We start from the raw sequence: 18,442 nt of genomic DNA, 5'->3' as shown, positions 1-18,442 counted from the left end.
CTTAATACAAATGAATTGCAAAAAGTAAACTTCTATACTAACCTCTGTTGTTTTTAAATTCAACATGAGTTGCTTTGATGCTTTTAAATGTGATCAGAAATTGGCTGGATTGTGAAAACTGGCCGATACATACCAGGATGAAGGCAGACTGAAAGTAAGTTTTCAAAAACAAAATATAAATAGGTATTTGGCAATTGGTTGACATGATCCAATAGCCCATGCACCCCAATTGAGGACAGTGGAAAAGTAAAAACATTTCAGAGGAAGATCAAGTTGTTACATTTTATTTAAAAGTTACAAATTACGAAGACCAGGAATTTGCATTAAGAAAGTAAATGGGGTCTGTTTTGATCTGGTTCATGTTGAGGGTCTGTTTCATGTTGAGTTTAAAATCACCCCACATACAGATAACTGAGGCAACCAAAACACAAGTCCACTATTACAAAAACAATACATTGAAAACAAAAGGAAAACCACACATACACCACCGCACACATATCGATCTATAAGTGAGCCATTAGTGTCCAGCCTGAGGCCCACACCAGTCCCAGAAAATACTGTGTGTTTGTGTTAAGGGAGATTAAGGGCTATCAGATGGCAAATCGTCCTGATTCAGTGTTACTGTTTGAGCTGGAATGAGTATCTGGTTGCATGCATATGTATATGAGAAAAGGAGGGAGAATTTTTTCTGTTGTAATGTGTTTGTGTTTGACACAGTAATAGTGCTTAAATGCTTGAGGTAATGTGCTTGCCCAAGGAGAAGTTCCTTGTGTAAGATTCTCAAATAAGCAGTCAGGGCCAAGCTTTTGTATTTGCATGCAAAACAGCAAGAACACACATGTAATGTGTGAGGTTGCAGTCGACCAATATGAGTTTTTCAATGGCTGATGCTGATATCTAGAGAGCAGGACAACTGTGCCTCTAATTATTACTTTGAATGAAGTAAATAGTAAAAAGAAAACTTACCACCATTTAGCTTAACTTGAAAGTTATAAGTCTTTATATTTTTTAAGGGGGAGCTAACAATTCTGTTCAATAAATATTTTTCCTCAGATTTCGGAAAAATTTGAACAGGCATGATTCACAAAGTACTACACACAGATCCCCACCCCTTACATGTATTAAATAAATTAGCTAATTTGATTTTGATTACAGTTAACAATAAGAGTGCAGTACTGTCGGTTCTCTTTAATCCAATTTACATTTAAATCCATTCTGCAGATTATCCCTCAAAATCGAGCACAAAAAAAGCTAAAATCAAACTAGCGGTCACTTATTCAGCCAAGCTGATGTATTAATTGGCTAGTAGTATCAAGTACTAGGGTTGTGCCTAAGCATTTATATACAGACATGCTATCTTTATACAGCTTTATACATATAACTCATATGTCAAAACACAGAGTAGTGCTGAACAGCTAATCGCAATAAAATCTAAATCACGATATGCGAGTGCAATTATTAAACCGCAAGGGCTGGTTTTTAATTAAATAAATAGTCTGCAGGTGCTGTTCACTGTGTGTGCGCAGCTGCTTGATTATGAGCAGAGCGCATTATATTTTCAGCACTCTCTATTCACTAATTGCACATTTGCATATTTCCAAACATGCATGGCCACCAAAATGTACTGTCCAAATAGTGTCTTCCTGCAGTGCTCTGCCAAAATGAAAGCTTTCATCAAAATAAAGGCTTAAGTGTTTTACCAAAATGCAAAAGCAATGCTGCATGCAAGTTAAGAAATTATAAAATAAATATGGTACTGTTTTATAACCATAATATTTATAATAATAATTATTATTATTACTATTAAACAAAAATATATTTCCGTAATAAATTCATTACTTAATATTGTAACTTTAAAGGCATTTTCAGACTCACCACTGGAATTGATGCATAGCTGGTTTCTGGTGGAAAGGTGAAAACTGTCGCTGTGGTGACAGGACTACTAGGTGGAGGAGTAACAATGAGTCCTGTTGTGAAAATGTGAACCTAAGAGAGACAAATAACAAGGATTGACCTGTTATTTACAAATTCCTGATTGATACTGTTGCATCATCTGGCAAATGAAAGCATATTTAAGACACTGTAAGATTCTGTTCTGCTAAAGACATGACACAGAAAGGAATGTAACCAAGCAAAATGTGGGCAGATAACCACACGCATATGTGCACATGACAATTGCTATTAAGACAAACCAACTTTAATGTAAAGAGACATCTTTGTAACTACATGTCAGCCTGACTGTACACGCAAACACAGTCACTTTGATCCAATTCACATTAGTTCTTCATGCCTGAAATCCATCCACGCAAGACCAACATTTGTGGCCTAAAAATGTCATTACCAATGATAACATATCCTTGGTGACTTAGTGATATGTCAAACTAACATTTACTCTGGTCTCTGATGCATCCCCAGATGATCAATCAAAGCGATTCATGATCAGCTGACAGAGACCATGTGAGGCCCTATGTTTGTATAAACCAACAAGCAGTCACAAATCAAGAATAAAAATGTTTTATGCCCAGACGTTTTCTGAAAATGTTTAGCACACTCCAAAACCATGACAGGCATAGAACACCTAGAGCAGCTAACAAGTATGGGTGTGCACCCATACATGTTAGCTGCTCTAGGTGTTCTATGTTTGTGTATTTTATATTAAGTTCTCAGATGTTGGGTTCACAGGGCTTCACACAGATCCTACAGAAATAAACATACAATTTTAGAATAAACAGAACCTTTGAGAAACACTACAAACAAGTCTGAATCAAATAGATTTGTAGGTTCAATGGGAGGTGTTCCAGAACTTCAACAAAGACATTTGTACTGTGACATATTCAATAACTGGAATGAGTCAACTACCTGAGCGAATGATATACTAGCATCATTTCAAAAGGGAAGTCTGTGCTTCAGTTCATCACATTTGCTCAGAACATCTTCAGACTAGAGTTGCCAACTTCAGCAGAAGACATTCTCAGTTTGTTTTAGAAAAGCAACGGAAACTACCTATTTCTTAATATCATAAATGTCATTTGAAATGTAAGGAATCCATTGGTAACAGGTTAAAACTGACCATATTGTAAATGTCACAGTGTATGCCTGTAGCAATGAATTTGTAAAAAAAGTAACTGCAACCACCTTTACTTATACATCATACTCTGAAATTATTAACATTGTCACTTATATGCCTAACTCTTTCAAATACAATAAATACTGAAGAATTATCATACAATAAGGAACATGAGATTGTAAAAGTCATGTACATAACTATGCAAGAGCCAAAGAGGCCAAAAATAGTCCTTATCATAAAACCGAAGTAGATATAATTATACAGAATGATAACATCCACAATTCACTTTCAAGCTTGATTCAATTTCCCATTCTTTCCTTTTCTCAGTGCCTGCAGGAAATGTAACACTTGAACCTTTCTGCATATTGTATGACTGTCCTGTGGTGCCATTTGTCATTAATGACCTTTTTTTCTCTTTCCACCTCAGATACCGATTTAGCTTTATATGTCTCACTTTATAACCCAAAGCCAATAAGCCCAAACACCAGGTTTCACCAATTAAGCCTCTACTAAACTCTTAAAAGCTAATGAAATGGGCATGAGAAAAGGGCACATTTTATAAAATCTGTAAGAACTAACAATGGTTGTGTGTGCACATACAGTGGTCTCAGAGAGGATTAAAACTGACTAGAATTACTGTAAAAATGTATGAATGTTATTACATTAGATCCTTGATTCTCAACTGGTTTTTCCTCAGGACCCAGATTTTACATTGATCATAAAATATTGACCCAACAGAGTACTGTTTATCTTAGTAAACAATAAAGTAAATACAAATGTCTTTAAAATCCAACATGGAACATGAAACATGTCTACCGGTTTATATCGATGTAGATGTGTTCATGATTTTTGAAGATGGGGGCTCAACCAACCTTTCAGTGTTGGCACCTACCTAATTTGGCTAGGTTTACCAGATGGCACGTACCGGTAATTTAAAGTTACCATACCAAAGAGTTTGAATGAACGGACAGCATATGAGGTCAACAACAAAAGATATGGGAATTCCTCTCGTGTTTAATATAAAAAATGAATTACATGTTCAGGGTATTTAAATGTGCAGTGTAATTAAAAGTACAGGGCTGTGTTTTTACAACAAAGGGCAGACTTTAAAAGCTACTTTGTTAAATGTTTTTTTAATTCTACTTTGTGGTATCAATGAACTCAAGTATTTATATTTCATTTAAGGTTTAAAACCGGAGCAAAACATCTCAGGTTCGAGGAAATCTCTCTGTCTCATTCGCTGAAAGTATATGGACACCCCTTTCTAAATATCATGTTTGGCTATTTCAGCTAAACCTAAGCCATGCAATATTCATTGACAAAGACTTTTTGTCACTGTCATAGGATGCCACCTTTTGAAGTTCTGCTCTCCTAGACCTTACTAGGAAATGTTTAGGTGCAACAACATCTCAACAAAAAGAGGTAAGCCACACAAGCACACAAAATGAGGCTGCTAAGTGCTGATTAAACACATTACAAATATGCACATTCAAATCACCCATCTTAAATTGACACACTATCTATTAAGTCCAAACTGCCAATGAAAGCATCTTTAGTACAGGAACTCTTCGTTGTAAGTTTCATAAACTGAGTTTCAATGGCCCAGCAGCTGCATGAACCCCTCACATCAACAAGCACAAAGGCAGAAGGTAGGAGTTGTGTAAAGAACACAGCCATTTAACTATGGAACAGTGGAAATGTTTTCTCTGGAGTTATGAATCACACTTCACCATCTGGCAGTCTGATTAAAGAATATGGGTTTAGTGGATGCTAGGAGAATGCTACCAGCATGAATGCATAATGCCAACAGTAAAGTTTGGTGGTGGAGGAATAATGGACTGGGGCTGTTTTTCATGAATTAGGCTAGGCCCCTTAAAACCAGTGAAGACAAATCTTAATGCTTTGTCATACAAAAGTATTCTACAGACATATGTGCTTCAAACGTTGTAGCAACAGTTTGGGGAGGGCCATTTACTGTTCCAGCAAGACAATGCCCTTAAGGACAAAGCGAGGTCTGAAAAAAATATACACCGAGTCTGGAGTGGAACCAGTGGTGACTGACTGGCAAAGCCCAGACCTGAACCCCTTGGAACCCCTTTGAAATGCGTTGGAACATTGACTGTGAGCCAGGACCATGACAACATGCGTATCGAACACAGTGTATGTTTTACTTCTCTATTTATAAATTATATTCACTAAATCAACTATATTGCTAGCTCCTGCACCCTACTCTCATCTCTTTATCAATCTCATTCTTCCAAAAGGCCTCTTCCTCCATTTCCCCATTATACCAGGAGAATATGGGAGTCACAAGTGTCACAAAAAATTTGTAAATCGAACCATTATTCTAATAAGAGAGCGTAACTGCAGCCACACAGGAGGGAATCACTTTACAGGCACGGACAGACTTTTATGAGATCTGGAGCGTCTGGTTAATTAGTTATTAGCACTAAAAAGCCCAGACAGGAATGTTAAAAAGAGCTTGAGGGAGATAACGTGAGCATGCAAGACAGGTACAAAAATGGAGAGAACGATTGACAGGCAGAGAAAAAGAAGAATGGGAACAGCATATTACTTTAGCTGTAGTATATAGTATGTATACAGTGCGTAGTATCAGGGGCGTCGCTCAGACTTTAGCCTAGCCCTGAATTTTTCAGAACTGCCCAGATGTTAAGTTGAACTGAGGTGAGAGTTACATTATTAAGAACATGTTGGTTATTGTGAGCTTTTCCCTGCATTTCAAAGTAAATTATATTTGTCTTGTGTTCTGCGCTTTATACGCACTAAATATGCTTCTCAACCTAAACGCACATTTGTGCAGAGCAAATGAAGCCTGGTTTTCACGTGCGAGCCACCAGAACCACCGCTCTGCTCTGTCCTACTGTATCTGGAGTGTGTGCATGTGTCAACCGGGCTTCTCTCGATATGCGAGCTCCAGAGATAAGATATTGTAGCTCAGAGCGAATCACTTGAGCAAGTCCACATACCACAAAACTTAAGCGATTCATCTGAATTCTACTAAGAATTCTCTTCTGAGAGTATAATGCAGAAGTCAAACCTCTCCAACAGCTAGACAGACCAGACATTATTAACAGCACTGACGAGGTCTTACCTGTGCTTATGGCATTGCACTGTAGATATAGGGGCAAGTACATAAACAGCTTTAAAGTCTGGACCTCTAAGACTAATTGATACATTATTCCTTCTGTATAATACATTTTCTGCTTTAATGTTTTGTTTGTTTGTTTTTTATTGCGTTTTTACCCTTTAGATATTCCTAAATATTACTCAAATCATTAAACCTGATGAAATGAAAATAATATATCTTATGGTGTATGAATCAAAAATTTCACTTGCACAGTCCAAACCAATAAAAGTGGTCTACAGACACAATGTTATAAATGGTTCTATAGAAATGAGGTGTTTATAATAGTAAATCACATAGAATATAGCTTAACGTAAAAGAAATAAATATATATATACATACATACATATATATATATATATATATATATATATATATATATATATATATATATATATATATATATATATAAATAATTTTTTTTTTTTTTTTTTAATCTGTCACATTCAAAAGGTTGCAGATACTTAGATGAAATAAAAATAAATCTGAGTACGGTTTTACATGCTTTAAATCAGGTACTTATGTAAATACAAAGGTATAAATCAAAATATCATCATATTACCATCGCTATACTATGGTACAATCACAGCTGGCTACATTTTTTAAAGGTCATTCAGAGAAACTGTGAGAAACAACTAGTGATGTCAAGTAAAACTTTGGGGATGCACTGAATCCCATATTTACATTAATGCTACAGTACACAAGATAATTTTAAAATGCTGCTTCCAGACACTAGAATCACATGCTTTGGTGCTGTTCTTGTGGGGGAAGAAAAACTATTTTTATCCTGGGGGAGCCCCTGATGTTGTGACTTCAGCCCCTGATATTTTCAAATCCTAGAAATGCCCCTGCATAGCATGTCAATTTTCTGTATGCATAGAATACCTAGAGGACCAACTACACTGGCCAAAATGTGCAGAATACAATAGTTTTATTTTTTTACGTCTTATTTGATCAGAGTACCAAATGTTGAGACATTTTAACACTAAATTGGATTTAAAAATGAAAATATGCCACTTTGTGCATTAATTATGCAATGTGAGGAGTTCATGTGACAAAAATGAGCATTCTAGTGTTTTAGATGTTTAGATGTTTTAGATGAAAATGGCCAACTTGTTCATTTGTGCAAAATAGCTCTATCCTATTCTGAACATAGCCCAATTATCTACATTTACATTAATGAACATGACAGGTGTCAGTCATATGAAATCAAAAAGAGACACTGAAACTTCTTCAAACAGAATTGCAGTCTGAAGTCAGAAAGGCTTTGAGCAGAATTTACAGAGAATATTATAGTGGAAGGAGAAGACAATTGTGATGGATGAAAAAATACAACAGATGAAAGAATCTGCTGCAGTGCACTAAAGGTAAATGAAAAAACTGGGACTAAAAGAAGAGGATAATTATAGACTCATAAAACAGAGTACATATTATAAACATTCTGGTTATGCATACATATAATAGTCTGTGTCTTGTGTAAATACACTTGGTAGTGCTACAAAACGTTAAAACACAGTTTAAACACAGTCCTGGTTTCATATTAACACACATGATGACAAATTCTGTTGCTTGAGAAATGGTCTCAAGTATTAACACTTGTTTACAAAAGCCACCACACATGCTTCCTCATTCCATTGGCACCAAGAATTCACTCTCATAAAACACTCAATCAGGGTCAGCTTTCATTACACCCTGTCTAAGCTTCTCCTTTATTAACTTGAAAAAAGATCCAAGAGCATAAAGATACGACCGAAACTATGACATAGGTATAATAAGTCTCCAGGTGTTTTCAATGTTTTGTGCCACAGAAGTGTGGAATGAGGACTTTGCAGAACTGCAGAGAGATTAGGAAGGTGACGGCATTAGTCGGAGGCAATCATGGAGAAGTCATGCAGTCATTGATGGACATTTTCTGATTTTTTTAATATATGTTTTAGGAGTGGGAAACAGCAAGGACCCGACGATAAGATTCTATATATCAATATCTTGGTCCTGCAAAATGATAATACTGCGATTTAAATCTGTGATGTGATCTTTTACTCGTTTCTCGATCATCTTTATTAGACTTTGGTGTTTTGCGCAACAAGTACTGAACTTCATGCTTTAACAATACAGGCATGCCAGTGTTATTAAAAAAACGGCACAAGGGAATAGCATACTTTGGTTCACTGTGTTTATATCGTTACACAAAAACCCTTGCAGATCAGCTGTACAAACTAACTGTATGGACATCCTTACAAAAGAACCAATTATAGACATACATTTTTAGCTTGTTCAGAGTAGGGAAGCTCCAATACCATTTTATTTATTTTTTTGTCTCCAGATCCGATTCTGATTCTTAACTCTTAGTAACGGCTGCTACCGATTCTATACCAGTGTTTTTTTTACTTAATCAATTTAGAATGTCTAAACCTCACTGTGTGAAACTGATTAGGGGTTCTTTTTTATTTGTAAAGAAACAAAAACATCTAACTGCACATTATTTTGTTATAAAACATATATATGAGAGAGAGAGAGAGAGAGAGAGAGAGAGAGAGAGAGAGAGAGAGAGACAATTACATAAAAAAATGTGTAGCCTATTAAGAAAACCTTAATTTTTTAAATATCTATTGGATACAGAATTCAGCAGCAAAATTACCAGTAATTCCGGTAAAAATCTTCAGTAGGAAAGAAGCCAGTTCCCTTTACACAATTTTTCATGTATCTGGATTTAGACCATTTTTTTGTTCACTCCAGTTGTAATATGTATGATATTAGTCCACTTGACAAACAGACAGTTATTTTTTGGAACCCAGTCAAGTTAAATATTATTGCAATTTAATATAAATAATAATAATAAAAGAATAATAATAATTATTATCATTATTAATGATAATAATAAATACTGAAATTGTATTATACAATAGTAATGTATTTAATTTGCCATTTCTTAAAGGGGTCATGACACAAGGACAAAAACATTGTGATGTCACAATGACATACAGTATGCATCTGACCACCTCCGCAACAACACATCAACGCCTTCTTTGCCTTATTACTTCCATAACCCCTGTCCAGTGATATGCAATGAGAGAGCAGGTCACTCAAGAGCAGAGAGCCAATCATAACATTGGGCGTTTATTGTCAAGTCTTAAAGGAGAAGCAGCACCAAAACCAAGTGTTTCTAAAAGAGAGTCATAATGAGGGTGGAAAATTATCATGTTTTACAAATATTTGAGTTTTTTTGTGTGCAAAAACCTTGAATAATATTATAAGTGAACGTCAAGGAACATTTAAAAAAAAAAAGCATGACCCCTGTAACTTTAAAACGCTGGGGATTTTATTTTGCTGGAACATTCCAAGAAGATGGTGACCTTAGAATGTTTCTAGGTGTGGGCTAGTTCACAGCAGTTTACAATGCTTTTCATTCAAAATCTGGCAAATTGCTCCTTGGGTTAATACCCGATCTGATTAATAATATTAGTATCGGAGCCGATATCGATCCATGTATAGGATCGGTGCATCCCTAGTTCTGAGTTAGCATTTTGGTCAAACAGAAATAATTGATCGTGCCACCTAGAAATTAATTGGTAAGATCTTGTCATCTTGCAAGATACTGGCCATCTTGCCATTGCAGTTTTTAGGCACGATCATGATTTCAAGTTGATTACATTTCCTAGTGCTTGACAATGTGCAGAGCATGGCACTAGGAAGTGTTTGTGCCCAAGTAATCAAGCTTTAAATCATTATTGCTAAGGTGACTGCTGAAGTCAAGATTTATAGTAAAAAAGGAGTTACATATTGGTTTGTTTTCACCCAAAAATGATCAGATCACTTCATAAGACATAGATTTAACCACTGGAGTCATATGGATTACTTTTATACTGCCTCTATATGCTTTTGGAGCTTTAATGTTTTGGTTACCATTCATTGCATTGTGAGGACCTACAGAGCTGAGATATTCTTCTCAACATTTTCATTTGTGTTCAGCAATGAGAGACTTCTCATTTTTTGGGTGAACTCTTCCTATAATTCCTGGCATATTAATACCAATACAGTATTATAATCCCTTATTGTGTACAGTTTAATGTCACTTAATACTTAAATATACCAATTGTTTCTTGCACTTCTAGATTGTATACACTTGAATATTTTTCTATTTTCTAGGGCTTTTTGCCATTTTTTTTTTTTTTATAAATAAAAAGAACAAATAACGGATGGTAAATGGGATCATGACATTAAGTAGGTCAGACTCAACCCTACATCTCCAACACAAGCATCAAAGCCAAATATGTCTGGAACCCATGCTAACCACAAGGCTATCTTTAAGTGGTCTTCTTATTTATTCCTAAAATAAACAACCAAGGACTCTTTTCTAATAGTTTAAATGAATATGTAATAGAAAAATGAAACAAGCGAAATAAAGCAAGTGCAAATTAGAGGGGAAAGCCGCATTCCTTTAGAACTTGCCAAAAGCCCCCCCACCCCAGAACATCACATAAAATGACATGTCTGTCTGCCATTTCCTTGGAGACCACATTGCTCGGCAACCAGTGGAACAGCTGTGAGTGACTGTCATTTCAGGGTTGCTGCAGTAACCTCTGCGAGTAAGTGGTGGGGGGAGTGTTTGATGTGGTGGAGTGCCGTCACGCATCAGTGATCTCAAACGCTTGGACAGCATGTCGGACTGTGTGGAATGAGGGTAGAGGGGTAGAGAGAGAGAGAGAGAGACACAGAAGTGCTGACAGAACAGGAGAGAACAGTAAGCTGGTGTGGAAAAGCATCAGAGCTCTTGAGTATAGGCAGGATGTTCAAAACAATGCTCTTTCCTTTCCTCTTAAGCTATCATTTGCAGTTGTTTCACAAATTTCACCGTTTAGCATTTACCTACTTCTGTGTGTTCCCTCTATTTCTCAGTCAACCAATAATCATTTTCAGCAGAAGCTTTTTTGCCAAAGCTATCCACAATAAAGTGCACATACCGCCTTTTTGAAGTGCACAATAAATTTCTTTCTCAAAGTGTTCCATAATCACACAATATTTTCCCGTTTCAACATTCAACAGGCTACAGGCTATGTTCAGAAAAACAGACAACCATACTATTTTTACTGTTGCTGTATGGCATGTACACTACGCACTAGGAGTGTAACGGTTCTCTGTAAAAAAAGAACTGTATGGTTCGCCACCCACGGTTCGGGAAGCATTGGCACCACTGTCGGTTCATCTCAAGTTTAATGACGCATCTGGAGCACAAGTTTTGGTCAAGAAACCAAAGCGTCAAACAGACAAGCACAGTTACAACCTCCACCTGTGTTTCACGTGGGCCAACTTAATGATATCACAGTTCTGCACGCGTTATGTCTAGTTGAATATGGCAAGTGGAGAAAACGAGCCACTGATAGAGAAGCCCCCTGCGTTTCTCCTTTCATGGAACATTTCAAAAGACATTTACAAAACAGGCACTGGTTCCATACATCGCTCAACATGAGTGCTGAATACTGGTAACATATGTCAATAATGCGTGTGAGGGTTTATTTAATACGCGCACGCAAGTTCTTCCCGTTTCCTCTCGTGGCTTTAATCTATCGCGAGCATCAAAAATATGCTTCGACTAATGGCATTAAGATGCCGTTATAGTAATACATTGATACATGATTAATCTTTATGCCAACATCACCCAAGGAAAGAGCTGCATGTGAGCACACACTCCCTTCCATTTTTAAGTAGGCTCTCAGTGCTAATTCGGACCAACATAAAACAATAACTAAAGCGCTTGGCGTGTTCATGTGGGATCTCCACGTATGATTAAAATACTCGAGCAGCATTATCACAACATCCCTACTTGTATGCATTTTAATAACATGGTTATTCCTATTATAGTGATGTGCAGCTTCCGAATATATTAGGTTGAGATTAATTTGAAGTGCACTTTATGTTGATGCATGTAATGTGTTAGTGCAAGTTTCAAGTTAAATTGTTGATTTAGAAATTAGAGATTTTTCTTAGATTAGGACCCTGACAAACATTAACCATGGTTTTATTATAGTAATATTGTAGTAACCATGACTGCTGTCACCATGGTTTTCTAAACAGATATCACATATCACATATCAGATATAACAAATACCGAACTGTACCAAAACCATGACCCTAAAACCATGATACAAACCAAACCGTGAGAAATTCAAACCATTACACCCCTATTATGAACAGTATGTGAATTTTCTGTATGAATGGAATACCCGGATGACCTGCTACATTTCACAAAATGCGCAATACACAACAGAGCATAGAGCAGCAACTGAGAGCTAAATCCTACAATGCAATGCACATGACTTGACTTTCTGTTTACAGTGTGATGAAGAAAAAAGAAATTACAGCTGTGGTTTGTACTTTTTAGTTTTTTTTTGTTTTGACAAATTATTTGATCAGACTGCCAAAAGTTTAATTAAAAGCATGAAATAACAGTTTTATTTCCAGGATGACAACTCATACAGGCAACATGATAAGGTGATGTCACAACAATTAAGCATACTACTATTTTTTTCTATCAAGTAATAATGCATACAGTTCCGCTTCTTTTTTTTTAAGAACAGTTTGCAGTATATGACGCATCATGCACAGAATAGACCTTATTTATGTAGGTTCCCATAATTTTTAATGGGAATGACAACGAGGCTGTGAGGGATAGACTTACCTCTTATGTCTTCAAAGGCACAAATGGCATAAAGCTGTAAAAAGCTCCCAGATCACTTCTAATTTTCCACTCATGTTGTCTGGAGTTCTTTGTATACTGAATGTTCTTGGACAGATTGTGTATCAATGTTTTGTCAGTGGAACAATCCAAAAACACTTTAAACTTCAGTACAGCCCATTGAAGAGACCGTAAGTCTATCCCTCACTGTCTTGTTTTCATTCCCATTAAAAATCAAAGATGGCAGTAGCGTGAATAAGATCAATTCAGAAAATAGGTTGGTGTTCCATTCTGAACATAGCCAATGTCTCTGTTTATGTGCCTCTCCTTGAGAGAAATTTATTTGAATGAGCATCAAGGTCAACTACGATAATCACACTCTATTAATTACTTTTGATGATCTAAATTGTAACAACTGTACCAAAAACAAACATAACAACAACCATAGCTCTAATGAAGAATGGCTTAATGACAAAGTCTGTCAACAGCATTCACATCTTGCTGACCATCAGCACAAATGAGTAACTTCTCCCAGAAAATGAGGAAGCCTGTTTTTTTTAGTTCTTTTTTGGTTCATGTCACATATGCTTTTGAGACTAGACTCCAAAATGTCTTTGAGGCAGATTAAGGTATTAGTGGAAGTCAGATTCAAGACCCTCATTCCTTGAGCTTATCTTTCAAAACATCTGTGCAGATTCTGCTGTACTGTGTGTATGTGTGTGTGTGTACACATGTTTATACTACACTGTGGGGACCAAATGTCCCCATAAGGATAGTAAAACCTGAGATCACCTACCTTGTGGAGCCCAGCCAGCGGTCCCCATGAGGGAAATCGCTTATTAAACATACTATACAATGTTGTTGTTTTTTTTTAAATAAAAAAAACGCAAAACGGTTTCTGTGAGGGTTAGGTTTAGGGGTAGGGTTAGGGTATAGAAATTATCGTTGATCTGTTTAAAATTCATAAAATTAATAGAAGTCTACGGAGAGTCCCCACAATTATATAAAATCAAGTTTGAGTGTGTGTGTGTGTCTTCTCCGGGGATTGTCACCTTGTCGTGGTGGAGAGGCTTGTGTGGTCCTGAGATCCCGAGAGCAATGCTGCCTGGAGCTGTGCTTCTTTTAGGGCCAATCATGGTGGTAAGGTCGAGGGGGGGGTCCCTGACAAAGAGCAATCCAACCAAGACCTCAAGGGTGGAACAGGCGGAAATATGGCTGGCTTTAGGGAAGCATCACAATGGCTGGGAAGGTGGATAAAGGCTGCAGCAGAAAAGGGCCACTGGATCCTGTCCCAGATCTGTCAAGGACCATGCGGTGGCTGTACATGCACCAGTCTCCCCACATTAAAAAAAAATCACAACCAGGCGCCCTCTTTAAAGGGAATCCACCCTAACATCCCAGTTTAAGTCCTATGGTGACCAGCAAGTGGTGACATGGGTAGGATTGTGAGATCTGAAAGCCCCTAGTCATGAACCGGCACATTTGGCGGTGGGTGCTAGACTCAGTCACTGGGCTCTTTGAACGAGTCAGAAAGAGCCCTTTGGCAGCTGCACCCACGACTGAGCAGCCCTCTTTAGGATCCACTCTGCTCACCCCACCTGGGGAAGGGGCTAGAAAAGGTGCCCTAAAAAAAGCCTGCCTAAAACCTCCCGACAGGATTATCGCATCCAGAGGGATCCCCATTTGCGGTCAGGAACACAGAACTATGAAATTGGAGTCTGGAATGTGCGCACACTGCTGCAACCAGTGACAGACCGGAGAGGAGAACCGCGATCATCGCTAGAGAACTGAGGAGATACCGGATTGACCTAGCTAACCTTTCTGGCAGATGAAGGACAACTGAAGGGTGGCTACACTTTCTTCTGGAAAGGAAAAGCTGCTGATCATCGCCTAAGTTGCGCCAGTGGAGCCTACGCCAGAGTCTTCGAAGACCGAGACCTAACAGCCCAAACAAAACTCCTGGTCTACAGAGCTGTTGTCCTCCCTACCCTGCTGTATGGAGCAGAGTTATGGACCACCTACAGCGGGCAATTGTGAGCCCTGGAACACCACCGCCAAAGATCCTTACGAAAGATGCTGAGGATCAGACATCATTATCTTGGAGGAAGCCAACATGACAAGCATCACCACCACAATAATGCAGCAACAACTCCGATGGGCAGGCCATGTCATCCGCATGTCCAACACATGTCTCCACAAACGGATCCTGTACTCCCAGCTGAAGAAAGGTCAGCGAGCCACTGGCGGGCAAAAGAAACATTACAAGGACAATATCAAGACCATTCTGAAGAAATTCCACATCACATCGACCAACTGGGAACATATTGCGCTCCTGGAAGAAATCCGTGCAGGAAGGAGCTGCACGTCATGAAATAGAACCCTGCCGTGCCGCAGAGACAAAGCGACAGCTTCGCAAGGAGAAAGAAATTAAGGCTCAACCACCACCACTCTCCCCTGCCCACACTGCACCAATGTATGTGGATCGCGGCTCGGCCTATACAGCTATCTGAAAACAAGTAGATGACCCAATGGAAAGGACAGTCATACTCACCTCAATTGACCGCCGATGATGATGATGATGATGGTGTGTGTGTGTATTTAGTCTGTGTAACCATGGCCACAGCTAGAGGCTCTCATTCTCAGTGAGATGATGTCCGTACCTGTGATCTGTATCAGTGCTAATCTATATCTATATATCTATATCTATATATCTATATATATATCTATATATATATATCTATATATATATATATATATAGATATATATATATATATATATATATATATATATATCACATACAAAGAGGAATAGTGGATGGAGAACAGGACATTTAGGAGGTCAGCTACTGTGTAGCTAGAATAATAACAATAAAGAGAGATATTGGTTTCTCACCATCTTCCACTTTTCCTATCTTCACTGCCAGTCAAAGGTTTTGGACACACTTGACTGAATGTATGAACCTCATAAAAAACACTTTTGATCAAAAGGCTTATGTTTAAATGCTAGTTTTGGAGACAAAAACATGGAGTCTACATACAGTATGTATTTCTTTACAAATCTAAAATTTGACTGATTTTTTATTTTTTTTTTACATGTATGAGTTGGACTGTATAGTAAAGTAAAAGCAGCCAACAATCGTCCAGCATTCATGGGAAGTCCTCCAATACTGTTTAAAAAGCCCCCCAGGTGGACATCTCATGAAGCTGGTTGAGAGAAAGTCCAAAGTGTGAAGAGCTGTAATCTGGGAAAAGGATGATGACATTTAAGTTGGAGTATAGAGAAGTTTTTTTTTTTTTCGTTTTTTTTTTTGGTCACTGCATAATTCCAGGGGTGTAAAGTAACAAATTACAAATACACACATTACTCTAATTAACTACTTTTTCCCAAGAACTGTACTTTTTTAAATAGTTTAAAAATGTTATACTTTTCCTTGAGTACATTTTAAATGCAGTAACTACTTCTACAGCACTATTTTCCTACAGTCTGTTTTCCCTACTACCCTGTCCTGATTTTATTTGTATCTATAAACATGATTGGCTAGGGAGTGTCTCGTGACTCCAGTCAAATCAAATCACATGTAAAAACTTGAATGGCAGCTGCAGATCTGGCACCAACTGTGGAAAATGCCTCAAGCACAGATTACAGCTGAACATAACCGGCCACACCTGAAAGGGCTTTTCGCCGGGAAAAAGGCCAATTGCTTGATCGTGTCATGTGAGTTTAACTTGCTCAAACCATATATCAGCATTAATCCTGCCTCTAATTTGAACATATCGAAGTAAATTTCATATTTCTGCTTACTGGATTCCGTGTGTCTTTAACGTAGCCTGTAATTTAACAATCTATCACTGAGATTATTTGGCTGCTGTAAGAGATTAATGCAATGTTATAAATAGGGCTGGGCAATAAAATGATCTAGATGTCAAAGTGAGATGTCCTCAATCAAAATTTTGAGTAGTTTTCTATATTTAACCTATGTTCTAAATCTAGAACAGGGGTGTTCATTACATCAGTCGTGATAGCAAGAAAACCACTGGTTGGTTGATCTAGATGAAATATAATAGATTGACTTTTTATTTCCTGGTGTCTGCAGCTGCATGCTGTTGATTGACAGGTGGCTGATGTTTGAGCGCTAATGCTAAATGATCAAATACACTTTATAATTCTGCCAATGCCCATCTTGGTGAGGATTTATGCAGTAATGCAGTCATTTATGTCTAATGTGAACTTACACAGAAGGACAAAAAGCATATTTGCATCAAAATGTCAGACTTGAAGTGTACACATAACCGAATTGAACACTGTCTAGTAGACTATGTCATATAAAGGCTATTAATCAAACCACAATAACAAGGAAATGAGAAAAATTACTCACTACTGTTGGCTGAATAACATAAAAGATTCAAGAACTAAATCAATGTTGAACATTGTATCTCAAAAGGAGGACAATGTGGCCCCCATGTGCTGCTCAAAAATGAAAATTCTCTTAATCATTTACTCACCCTAATGCCATCTGTGTATGACCTTCTTTCTTCAGAACACAAATTAAGATTTTTAGAAGAATATTTCAGCTATGTAGGTCCATTCAAATGTAAGTGAAGGGGTACCAACATTTGGACTCTACAAAAAGCACATAAAAGCAGCATAAAAGTAATACATACAACTCCAGTTTAATCCATGAATTTAGAATTGATTTGACAGGTGTGAGTGAGAAACATATCAATATTTAAGTGAATTTTTGCTAGAAATTCTTCTCTCTGCCCACTAGGTGGCAATTTGCATGAAGAATGTGAATCACCAAAAACACAAGAAGAAAATGAAAGTTAAAGTGGATATTGACTGAGCAGGGATGAAAATTAATAGTAAAAAAAGGAATTAAATATTGATCTGTTTCTCACCACATATATCATATCGCTTCTGAAGACATGAATTAAACCACTGGAGGCACATGAATTATACTACTTTTATGCTGATATATGGAGCTTCAATATTTTAGCACTGATTCACTTTCATTGTATGGACCAACAGAGCTGAGATATTCTTCTAAAAATCTTAATTTGTGTTCTGCAGAAGAAAGTAAGTCATACACATCCAGGATGGCATGAGGGTGACTAAATTATGAAAGAATTTTCCTTTTTGGGTGAATTATTCCTTTTTCAGCATGATGTGCTGCTCTACCTCCTCTATTGTGCAGGACATTACGTACACAGTGATCCTGCTTATTTAACTTTTACTTTTGCATTCCTTGCATTGTTTGAACATGTTTTATGCACAACAATAATGCTCTGTCGACATTAAGGGAAATTTAGACCCTACACATAAACAGATTTTAATGTAATTGTTTCATACATTACGATTTAAAATGGTGATCAGTGTATTGAATATAAATGTTTAATCTTTTAATTTCTGTTATCATGTCTCCCTTTTATTTTTTGGAATCAGATTCATGTAGTGTTTATCATAGATAAGTGATGTATTTTAAAATGTGACATACAGTGTTTATTATAATGGGGCATAGGTTTTGCAACTCGGAACTCAATACTCACTACTCATGAG

At 37.2% G+C, this 18,442-nt stretch overlaps 1 protein-coding gene across 1 annotated transcript in view; it reads right to left on the bottom strand.

Moving 5' to 3' along the window:
• LOC127624434 (E3 ubiquitin-protein ligase SH3RF1-like) overlaps positions 1-18,442 on the bottom strand; it is an 85,760-nt gene that overhangs the window by 12,176 nt on the left and 55,142 nt on the right. The window contains exon 6 of the mRNA XM_052099255.1: positions 1,876-1,986. Coding sequence (XP_051955215.1) covers positions 1,876-1,986 — 111 coding nt within the window. The remainder of the gene's footprint in view (positions 1-1,875; positions 1,987-18,442) is intronic.

Source organism: Xyrauchen texanus, chromosome 30, assembly GCF_025860055.1.
Source record: "Xyrauchen texanus isolate HMW12.3.18 chromosome 30, RBS_HiC_50CHRs, whole genome shotgun sequence".
Lineage (NCBI taxonomy): Eukaryota > Metazoa > Chordata > Actinopteri > Cypriniformes > Catostomidae > Xyrauchen > Xyrauchen texanus.
Note: the sequence above shows the minus strand (reverse complement) of the source record. Positions and strands in the feature narration are given on the sequence as shown.